Source organism: Stegostoma tigrinum, chromosome 7 (assembly GCF_030684315.1).
Source record: "Stegostoma tigrinum isolate sSteTig4 chromosome 7, sSteTig4.hap1, whole genome shotgun sequence".
Classification (NCBI taxonomy): domain Eukaryota; kingdom Metazoa; phylum Chordata; class Chondrichthyes; order Orectolobiformes; family Stegostomatidae; genus Stegostoma; species Stegostoma tigrinum.
Window position 1 is genome coordinate 32996543 of NC_081360.1, and position 12263 is coordinate 33008805.

Consider the following 12263-nt stretch of genomic DNA (forward strand, 5'->3'; position numbering starts at 1 on the left):
CTGTCAACAAGATAAATAGCAGCAACTCCTCAAATCTCCTTGAACAGCACACAGCTAAACCCCCAATCTCTACTACCTACAAGAACAAAGGGAGTGGAAGCATAAAAACAAAACCAGCTGTAAGGTTCTCTCCCAGTCAAACACCAACCTGATTTGGAGCTATCCTTTGTTGCTGGGTCAAATTCTTAGAACTCCCTCCATAACACTGTAGATGCAGCTACACCATATGGATTTCAGTGATTCAAGGTAGTGGGTCACTGCTGTCTTTTCAAGGACAATTAGGATTTGCAGTAAATGCTGGCCTCAAATCCCAAGAACAAATAATTCTAAAAAGCACAAAATTCTGCAGTAGGCCAACTCAGGGCAAAAAGAGTAAACTGAACTTCTGACAGATTAAAGCAAATGTTGTAGTCGTGAATGAGTCTCCTGATATAAATACATATTTGTAAGAAAATATGGATGTGAAAATGCCTGGAAGCTTGAAGTTGTGGCCACTTCATAAGAATAAAAACAAATTCCAGCTTTACTTTAGATCATATATAATGCCTCACCTGGTAACACGGAATCTTGTTTGTCTACAGGCTCCATACTTAATTCATCATGATATTGGATACAAACTCTACTATCAATTTGGAATAGCAAAGCAGGGCACAGGTAGGTAAATTCCATTGTAGAAATCCCAGAATTTGTGCTAAGACCATAGCTCTGAAGCAGTTGAGAGACGTTCAGGCACTAGAAGGAACACATTTGTTTAAATATTTTAAAAACTCACCAAATTAGCACTTCAGATTACAGTTTAATATCACAAAATAATAATATCAATTGCCAAAGTAACTTTTGAACAATTTTTGAATATATTACATGGAAAATACCATTAAAACCTTATTACTGGATATGTAAACAAGGGAATGTACACTTATAACATACGAATGAAAGCTACATCAGTATTTTCAATTTTGTCCAGAAAGATTAGAAAAGGAAATTACAAAAAATTTATGTAAAAATTGATGAAAATTTGTTTGCAGACACTATAATCCACAGTCAAAATGAAACTAAACCATCTTCTTTTAGATGCTGATTGCTCTGCTGCAATGGTAGACAGGACTATTTCCATTTCCACCAAGTTTTGCCGGCGTGGGATAATTGTGTGGTAGTCCTCTTGTGCATAGCACTTCTGACTTACTAGCTCCGATGTGGAGAGTCCAACCTACCACCATGCTCATACACGAGGATCTTTCGTAAAGTCAGTCTTTTCTATAACAATACCTGATTTACAGGGTTGGGGGAACCACTGTCCGAAATGGTGAACTAAGAATTCACCAGATCCTGGATTCTTTCACTGAAAGACTTTGGAATACAAAAGAAAACTTTTTCTTTTAATTGAGTAGACAGATATTGTATTATGGGTTAGATTTGTTTTTACTCAAGTGATTGATTAAAGATCTCTGCCCTGCAAAGCTAATTCAACCTGCACAGTGTAAATGCTGAGACAAATTCCAGTACTTTCCCATGTATCGTCAAGTATTAAACTTTAAGGAAAGTGCATTTGGAGGCTCTTAACTTGATGATCATAAGTAAATTGAAGAAAAACAGCTCTGTTCTTTTTCCTGAGAAAACAGATAGACACCTGTTCCTGTGGTGTAAAGATTGACAGTTCACTTGATGTAACTTAAAAAAGCCATCTGTTTTAACAATTTCAATTGGTTTCACTATTGCAAAGTGGTAATGGTTTGTTATAACAGCTGAATGCATTAGGTTGAGTTTTACAAGCAATAGAAACAGCTTGGGAGCTTACAGACAGTTTGATGGACAGTTTTAAGAGGTTATTAAGTCGGACCCTCAGAGGACATACAGTTTAGTAATCCAGGGTTAGGTGACAGTGATTGAGGGAAGATGCTGCATGCAAATGTGAGAATGGTAGACCGTGAATAATGGTGGGTAGTGGGTACATTGACCAAGTTAAAGGATGTGAGGAAGTAAACAGAGGATAGTGTTACTTAAACTTGTGGAATGCATAAAGTCATTAACCTTCTCATGTATTGTTGGGTGTTCCTCCAGAATGTGGACATGTACTAACCTAGATGATAATTTCAGACAAGATTGGCTCATATGGAGCTATGATCTTCCTTGGCAGTCCTGGTAAAAAGAGGACTGTCCTCTGTTCCACCACCTGACCGGCAAGACATCCAGGGCATGTCAATGTGGTGGGGTGTCAACTCTCTTTCAGCAGTCATGTCCTTTAGAATTGTGTAGCAACATACTATGAAGCAACATACCACGGCTCAGGTTTACATATGGCTCCAGCAGCACAAATTCCAGCAGCCGGTACGCCCAACACTAGTGAGCCCATGATAGTAAAATAGTGGTGACAGAACTCACTAGACCTCACAGAGAAACTATCCATGAAAGACTCTGAAATTTCTGCCATGCTGACTTTTTTGGTAAAATTAAGTCTGGAATGTGAGAAAGTGTTGCAAATTCAAAATATTGCATATCACGGAAATCTGAAATTAAAACTGACAATGCTGGAAAAATATTAAACAGGTGAAACAACACCCGTGAAAAGAAGAGGAGTAAATTTTTTAGGTAGATGGCCTTCAGACTGATGAGAATACCTTAGCAATATTTTACAAGAAAGACTGGAAATCCAGTCTGTCATCTTATTTGGACATAAAAGATCGCAGGCCACTATCTGAAACAAAAATGGCAAGCTCTCCATGACATGGAGACATGGTTTTTTTTGGGAAAGTGATAAACTAATTTGGTTATTTATCAATATTGCAGTTTATAGAGTTTGCCGCATGCAAATTAGCTGCAGGTTTTTACAACAAACTACATGAGAATAAACAACTGAAAAAACTCAAAGTTAATATTACAAAATTTTCTGCTGTCAGTTAATTGTAGCTAATTTATGTTAATTATTTAAACTGAACTCTCTTTTTTCCTCTAAAATTGGTAAGACTTCGGGACACTTGGAAACTTTTAGTGCACCTCTTCATGAGTTCTTTTAGATTTCAACATAATTTAAGATTCACAAAGTACATTTTTAAGAATGAATTTTGCATCTTAAACCTGATAATATTGGGATCATTTACCTTTCAAACATTAAATCAGTTCTAATTTATTTTATTATGCTTTAAAAACTGCCTCAATTTTAAACAAAAATATTATAAAATTAAGTGGTCTAAGCTAATTTACTTCAAATGTCAACTCAAACAGATTGAAGGGATAAGACAATAATTATAGGACAAGGTTGCATGCAGGTCAATTTTAAAGCAAAAGATATTCTTTTTCTCTGCAGATGCTAGTAGGAAGGCATATGCCCGAGTGAGCAGATTGAGACCCTTCTGCAGCTTCCATTCTTAATTTGGCAGCTTGAGCTTTCCCTATTTTTCATTCTGAAGTAGTTAGGTTAGTACAATAAAGGGACCTGGAGCCAGCAAAATAAACAGTAATTGATAAAAAGGTTTGAGAAATCCTATGTAATAACAATGACAGAAGATTGTGAAGGAGGAAGAAACAGTAATTATAAAGCCCTAAAGCTGGTTTTCAAAATGATAAAATATCATCTGAATGTCATATTACTACAGAAAAAAGCTGACAAATTAAATTTAAGCAATTAAGAAAAGGAAGCTTATATTAGAAATTCTATTTTTATCACAGTGGAGAACCATTCTGAATTCACTAGGTCATCATTTACCCAATATATAAACTGTAAAATGTTCAAATATTACTAATCTAGTTCAGTCACTCTCACCTCATCATGTACAAACTCAGATTCCAGTTGATCTTCATGACTCATTTTTGAGGAACTCAAATCTTTCCTTGCTCTGTATTGAGAAGTTGTTTCGTCCTCAGTAGCACGAACATGCTCATCTCCATCATGTTCAGTTTTGGACATAATATTGAAGGGTTCTTCAGGAGATGTAGTTAATGTAATTTCTGGGTGTTTTGCTATACCTTTATGTTTTTTGCGTTTTTTGAACCTTTTTTTGGGTTGCTGCTGTAATGTGTTAACATCTGAAAGGTCAGGAAGTTGCTCTCTCTCTTTATGAATCTGCGAACCTGCAAAATGGGCTGCACCATGATGATGGTTGTGGTGATGATGTCGAGGTTGATGATAAGCAGTGGGGGTGATCAAAATGGTATGTGCATTCTGGTTATCTGAGTTTTTACAATGCCCCACTTTCACCTTGGGAATTGGTACTGTTTGGTCATGTGCTGTGTGATTGGAGTGTGAATGGGAGTGTGCTTGCTTATGTTTGAGTTGGTCTGAGAAGTCTAGATGCGAAACATGGTCATGATCATCATGCTCATGTTCTACCTCTAGAATCTTAACTTCTCCAAGACCTAAATTTGATAAGAGCTTCTCTAAACCATGAAAGGTCAACTTCCCATTCTCACCATAGCGACTGAACAATTTTTGAATGTAATACATTTGCTTATTTTCTGCATGATGTAGAGAGCTCTTGCTGGGATTATTTTGAAGGTAAGATTCCTCGGAGATCTGGTAATCATTGTGCTTATGTATATGGTTTTCTTCAGGAGTATGGTTATGATCATGGTTATGGTCATGGTCATGGTCTTCATGGCAGTGGTTGCAATGGTGAAACAAGAAGGTGAGTAAACAAATTAAACAAAATTTTGTGTGTAGGTGTACCTTCATGGTGGATATACTACACCTGAAAGAAAAAAAACAATTTCAGAAGAACGTATTAAATCATTTTGATTTCCATCTTGTAACAAAACGGTATTATGTTACCAAAATGAATTTTAAAGATGTGCAAAATAAGAAAAATAAAGTTCTCAATCATGTTTCAACATAATTTTTAAAAAAAATTACAGTAAAAATTTCACACAATTCTGCTTTGTCAAACATAATACTTAATAAACATTGACAGACATAACAAGATTGTTCTGAAAAAGCAATATGGTATTAAATGTTAATTTTAGTCATACAATCATGACGGTGTAGAAGGAGCCATTTTACCCACTGTACATGCCAACTTTCTGTGGAACAGTTCCAGTAGCTCCATTTCCCACCACCCTCCATATGTATAGCCTTCAAGTTTATTTGCTTTTGAAATTATTTACTTCCACTCCTATGTCTTATGGTCTTATTTACTGTATCTATTGTTACCACACAGTGGTAGCAAGTTCCAGGTAGTTACCACTTAATGCACTGAAGAGATTTTTCCTTGTAACTCTTTGCATCTCTAGTCCAAAATTTCACATCTATGCCAACTAGTCCATGTATTGTCAACTAATGAAAATAGTTCTGCTTGGTCTACCTGCCATGATCTTATACACCTCCTCTCATCCTGGTTTGCTCTAAGCAGAGGTACCTAACGTCTCCAACTTAATTTTCCTTCACCTCAGAATCATTTTGGTAAATCTTCTTTCAATCCTCCAAGGAATCTTACAGTCTTCCTAAGTATGCTGACAAAAACTGGAAGCAATGCTATGTGGCCTAACTGGAGCTTTGTAACTTCTCTTTTCTTTTTAATTCATTCATTCAATGCAGCATTGCTGGCTAGGCTAGCATTTATTTCTGTTTAATTGCCCTCGAATAAAGTGGCATGTTGGGACATTTCAAAGGGATATTAAGAATCAACCATATTACATGGAAATGGAGTATGACCAAGAAAGGATGGGATTTCCTTCCCGAAATACATAAGTGAACCAGATTTTCTAGTGTACAAGAGTTTTTACAACAATTGATAGTAGTTATATGATTGCCATTTGACTAGATTTTAATTTCCCATTTTTAAAATTGAATTCAATTTTCACCAGGTGTCATGGCAGGATTCAAACTCACATCCCAGAACATTAGCCTAGGGTTCTGGATTACTAGTCCGGTGATATTACCACTCTACTACCACCTCCCCAGTACTAGAATCCATTATTTCTGAAGTACAGAATAAAGCTTGCTAATTACTCTCTCAATATATCTTGCTACCTTCAAAAATCTATGCACAAGAACCCTAAGGTGGTCGTGTATCTTCAGAACCGCACCATCAAATCTATATTGCCTCCCCCATTGTTTCTGCCGAAATGCAACTGCTCATATTTCTTCGTATTAAATTCCATCTAACACGTGCCTGTCAGGTCTGCTAAACTTTCTTTGTCCTGTTGCAACTGATTGGTATCACCTTCACTGTATGCGACAACCTAAAGTTTGATTTCATTGGCAAATTTTGAAATTTTACTTTTGTGTTCTAATATCCAAATACTTACAATAAACAGTGATCTTTGCACTGACCCTGCGGAACAACACTGCCTGCAAACCTCCAGTTTGAGAAGCAAACATTTGCTACGATTCAGTCATCTTTCCCAAACATAAAATTTTTTTATATCTAAACTGAAACTCACCTTCCCATTCCACAAGTCTCAGCATTTTTTAACCAAACTTTTAAGTGGTTCATTGTCAAACAATGTCAAAAGTGTCAAAAAGAGTAAAGTGATTTTTTTTTAAATTGTGAAGGTTTGTAACAAAACACTGAATTACCATTCTCCACATAATTTTAAATACCAAATTTACAATCCAAAGGAAAAGCAGAAACATTTAACTTCAACGGGTGGGAGGAGGTTAGATAGGAAAATATAGTTCAAATAGACCTATTGTTTTCTTTATCATCAAAAACGTCAGAAGCACCAAGTGATTTGTGCATTGCATCTGGACAGTGGACCTTTATGTACATACACAGTGTAATTCTACGCGCTGCTCCTTTGGACCATTCTACTTTGGTCATATTAAAAAATAATTATAACTTTTTACAAAGGCAAGATGATCCACACTGATATCAGGTACAGCAATGTATAACTTCAAAAACAAAGTAGTACAGTGCAAGAAACTAGTAATGTGTGTAAATGGAAAAAAAATTATTCAAGTATTATTGACCGTATGCAATGTAAAGCTTGTAGTTTGGAATGCTTCTTCATACGTTACAAAACAAAACTACAACAAGCTGACCAGGACCCCAAAAACTGACAACACAATAATAATGTGGATATGAAAATATATTTAAACAGACTTTACACCTTTAGCAATAAGTATACAGAACATTTCTTCACATGTGTTGAAGGAAAAACAATTGGCATTTAACCTTTTACCTTGCTAATTCCACTAACTGCATTGTATCTGTTTTCCAAGAGTTGGGGGAAAGGCATGAAAGAAGGGGTATTGTAATGTGACAGTATTATCCCCATCTTTGAGTCAAAAGCTGTATTAATATCACATCGTAGGACATGATGATCATGAAAGTTGTGTCATAATAAATCCAAGCAAGTCGACTATCAATTGTTCAATCCTATCCATGCCCCTAGAGTGGACGGTAAAAGCAGGAGGTTCCTTCATCAGGTACAGCCTTGTGTTAGTTGCTGTATAATGGCCTTCCCACATTAAAACAATCTAGCCATTAGTATCATGCTTATATTATGGACTACCACAAACATGATAGTTCTCTGCACTATAATCTCTGCTTTTCCTCCCCAACCCCAACATTCTTCCAGTTCTCTGTTTCAAGCAAGTTTGTTCCACTGCTAAATCATTGGTCATTGTACCTCATACCTTCAAAATTCCTTTCTAAAGCAATAAACTTTTTTTTGTTAAAACAAATCTCTCACAAAGCTTTCGGACATCTGTCCTTATACTTTACTTTATGTTCAAGTCTCTGTGAAGGTTCTTGTTATAGCTTTACCTTAAAAGAACTGTATAAATGCAGATATTTTTGTGAATACAAGAAAGTCTGCAAATGAGTGGACAAGGAACATAAGCTGAAGGCAAAAAAATGTTCCATTAATTTTGAGGAAAATCTGTACATAAGATTATCCCAAGAAAAGGCAAAGGTACACTGATTCAATACAAGCATCTGCTGCTTTACAGTTGAGATGCTTCATCAAAACAAAAAATGTTTGGAACTTGTCAATTATCAACAAGCTTACAGCTCAAAAACTGCACTCCACATATTATTACAAAAAGTCAGTTGAAGAACTATACACAGATCAGTTTGGGGTTTAGGTCAGTCAGTCGGAGCTATCTCTTGAAATTGGTAACAGGAGATCTAACCCCTGAGAGTCAAGGAACTTTATCAGGAAGACACTACTGTTGTAAGGAAATTGGAGAAATCAATTGTGGGAATTGTTTGCAGAGATGACAATAATTGTGAAGGGGTGTGAACTTAACGTATAAGTGGAAGGAATAACAGTGCACCAGAGGACATAGGTTACAGCCAGGAGGAAGTGGGGTAGTGGCATCACTGGTTACTGCCCTGAGTAGCAGTAGTGGTAGTAGCAAGAGGGAGCAACAGCCAAATCCTGTCAAAAATGGGTTGAGGTTGAGGACAGGTAATCTAAATGGCATGATTCTTAAAGAGCAATACATTTATGAAGGTACACTCGTCTTTCCAATGACATGTCAGCCATGCCACCTATGTGCTGTGAGAAGCATTTGTTTTTAGTTTTCCTCCCACTAAACCACACAGCGGGGGGCAGCATGTGGCCTGGGAGTAATCTACCAAGTGCAGACTGGGCTTTTAAAAAATGGTGTATGGCAAGACGAAAGATAGGATGCATGGTGCATCAGAGTGCGGTGCATAGCTAATGATGGAGAGAACCTCTTCACAAAACACAACAAGGTTCAAAACTCAGCCCTGTTGTCTTCCAAATCCACAATTATGACCATTCAAAAGGACAAGGGCATTAGATACCCAGGAAACCACCATCTACAAGTTCCTCTCCAAGTCACTGATCATCCTGTCTTGAAAATGTATCATCATTTCTTCACTGTCATGGAGTCAAAATCTGGAACTTCCTCCCTAACAGCTTATGGACACCAAATGGATAGCAGTGGTTAAAAGAGGCAGCTCACTACTATCTTTTGAGTGCAAATAGGGTTGGACAATAAATGCTGATCGATACAACTAAACCAACATTTCCTGAAAGAATTAAAAAAATAAACCTCAATAATACAAGTGGTTGCTTTTATCATGTACTCATGTGGAATCTTCAGTGCAAACTCTATACCTATGAACATGAAGAAGATAGGTGTGAAAAACACCGTAACTCGTGACCAATCAGCCCAATTTTTGAATTACAGTCCCTTGCTACTTCACAAGGTCCAGCAGGATCTTTTGTATCACCCCTCTGGGGTCCGTGGAGAGACACTCAACATTCAGGCTTCAGCTTAAGTACAGGTGCCTGATGTGGCATTGACAAGGTGTTCCAACTGCAACAAACATCTGAGCATTTGCTGCTATTGAGACAGGTAAATCCAGGTCAATATATCAGGATGAACTACTTTCTCTCAACAAGGAAAAAAAAAATCAAAGTAAGCCAGGTGGTAGAAGACAAGTTAGAGCTAAAGGTTGCAGTCAGTGTATACAAATACCACGTCAGCTACAGAAATTTGGAATGTTTTATGCTCAGAATGCAAGGTAAACAAACATGATTAAGAATTTGGAAGGGTGACTATTAGGAATTGTGAGGAAATGGAATCTCAAAGCTGATTACAAGTTCAGAGTGCAGACTTGGGTTTTGGTAGTGGTACATACGGTTCCAGTTAGTAGAGAGAGAGAGAGAGAGAGAAAGGAAAAAAAATGAAAATCTCATATTTCTGGGTAATGCAGCTTTGGTGACTTGGAACAACAGTGAGCAAAGCCACAACTGTTGTACCCTCCAATAAAGTGTCCTGTTACATTAATAGAATTTTTAAGTTAAACACATGAAATACTGAAATAGATGGGGTCCTTAAAATAATTACTTTTAGGCAACAACAGATGGCAAAGTTGGCAAGAATATGCTTTCCCAATGAAGCATCTTTTAAAAATCAAAACCTCTTATACTGGAGCGACACTCTGAATCTTTAATATTTCATTGGTTGGGCTGCCAGTCCGAACATCACGTGTTGGCCGTAAATCATGTCATACCCAGGTCATCCATCGCCATTATTTTTCAATCTAATAATCTGTGGTGCATATTACAGCATAAATTCAGAAATTAGTAATCATCATCCACGGCAACGGAAGCTTGAGTAGGGAGAACAGAATTTTAACAGTCTTTGACAAAGTGCCAAAAATGTGCCAGCATACTATGATGAAATTTCTTATTGCATAATTCACCTTTCCCTACCTTAATTGAACCTACACATATTAACAATGGTGCAAGCCGCCAAAACACCATTATTATTATGCTAAAAATAGCAATTCAAGCCCCTCAAGGTTACAAGGGTCCTGTGTGAAAACCTGGATTAAAATAATTCATTTTAAAAAAATTGCAGTTGCACAGAACCCAGAGAGTGCAGTCACACATTTTACTTACTGTGACAATTCCACACATCAGTGACGCAAAAAAGATAACCTCAAGGTCAGGACCAATCTGGGTCGAACAGCATAGTTATGCAAAATCCCCTAATTGAACCGTTTCACAATCCTTACTCTTGACACATGAGATAAAACTTTAATGTGTTGACAATGAAAAGAGACAGTGTAGAAATTTACTTCAGTTCACCATTCACAACATGTTTCATCTATCTAGAGTGGCTTTTCATCCTCAGAATATGTTCACCTTCTCTCAGAAATATCCTGTCAACTATCGCTCAGTTGGCAGCACTCTTGCCTGAGTCACAAGGGCGTGAATTCAAGAGATAACCACAATAATCATGGTTAACATTGTACTGAGGAATAGGATACTTCAATGGGAGCTTACACAGCAAAGGACAGGGATACAAAGAATCTGCCAGCAGGTGTAGCCCAGAGTCAGGCATCTGGCAAGGCAATTTGAAATGAAAATGATGGCACCAGATTGGGAGAGAGGTCCTAGAAACCGGCAGCACAAAGCTACTCAGGATATGCCAGGTATAAATTTAAAGCCATCCCTAGGTTCACAAACCTTTCAGAGTTTATTGTCTTCTTGCAATCTGCCATGGCTAGGACTTGGAGCTCACTTCATCTCCATGCATTTGAGTGCCCAATCCAACTTGTCACTTGTCATATTGCTCACTGGTGTCAGGTGCTCAAAAGTAAGTTGGTAATTGGAAACTAATTTGACAAAAGCAACAAGTTAGAGGGAAAAAAAGGTGGGAAAATGAGATAGGGAGGAATGAAAATTGGCCCAGCCTTAACTCCCCTTTTTTACATCACAATTTTTAAAAGAGGAGTAGCAGGTAAATTCATAGAATCATAGAATCCCTACAGTGTGGAAGCAGGCAATTCATCTCATCAAGTTCACACTGACCCTCTGACGAGCATCTCACCCAGATCCACACCCCTACCCTTTTCCTGTAATCCTCCATTTCCCATGGCTAGTCCACCTAGTCTGCACATCCCCGGACAGTATGATGCAATTTAGCATGGCCAATCCACCTAACCGGCACATCTTTGGATCGCAGATGGAAATTGGAGCACCTAGAGGAAACTAGGGGAGATCGGCAAACTCCACACAGTCAGTCTCCCGAGGGTGGAATCAAACCTGGGTCCCTGATGCTGTGAGCTAGAAATTTGACATACAAATCCCTAAATCATTTGGGAAAATTCAATCATTGTGTGACCAACTAGAAAAACATTGTTATCTTTTTACTTATGGGGGCAAAGTGTGGAGCTGGAGGAACACAGCAGGCCAGGCAGCATCAGAGGAACAGGAAAGCTGACATTTCGGGTCAGGACCCTTCTTCAGATTTTTTTTCCTGAAGAAGGGTCCAGACTCCAAATGTCGGCTTTCCTGCTTCTCTGATGCTGCCTTGCCTGCTGTGTCCCTCCAGCTCCACACTTTGTTATCTCTGATTTTTGCATCTGCAGTTCTTGCTATCTCAGCCCCCGTAAGTAGACTAGATTAGACAGAATATGAAAGGAGCTGCTCCAATCACAGGCAGGCGAGCTGGAAAAGAATCCTGATTACGGGGAAAGGAGCTGTCAAATGCTTGTGCTGGCAGGAACCAATTTCACTCAATTTAAGCCAAACCACCAATATTCTACAATAGGAGACAGAATTTAAAATTGAGATCATGAACTGTTGCTCATTTAGAGGGAAATACAGTTTTGAATTGAATCTTTGAAGCTCACTTAGTATGTAAAATGTTAGATTTTAACCCACATTCTGCTTAATTTTCCTGATGTGGTGCAAAGGTCCTTCTTCGCTTCTCTCAATTGCTTTCACCTCCTCTCTGAACCTTCTACATTCAGCGTGGTTCTCATCTGTATTTTCTACCTTAAATTAGAAAAAAATATGCTTATGACCAATGTATATTAATCTTTTGTCTCTCTAATGAC

General features: G+C 37.7%; 1 protein-coding gene across 5 annotated transcripts in view; it reads right to left on the reverse strand.

Moving 5' to 3' along the window:
- Nucleotides 1–12263, reverse strand: part of slc39a10 (solute carrier family 39 member 10) — a 68019-nt gene that overhangs the window by 40533 nt on the left and 15223 nt on the right. For 4 of the 5 annotated variants that reach the window (XM_048533933.2, XM_048533930.1, XM_048533931.2 and 1 more), the window contains 2 exons: nucleotides 3758–4682; nucleotides 552–732 (listed from right to left, as the gene is read on the reverse strand). In XM_048533933.2, the coding sequence (XP_048389890.1) occupies nucleotides 552–732; nucleotides 3758–4666 (1090 nt within the window). In that variant the 5' untranslated portion in view covers nucleotides 4667–4682. Of the gene's footprint in view, nucleotides 1–551; nucleotides 733–3757; nucleotides 4683–9833; nucleotides 9938–12263 lie in introns of those variants that run through there. The other variant, XM_048533932.2, reaches the window with a different exon arrangement.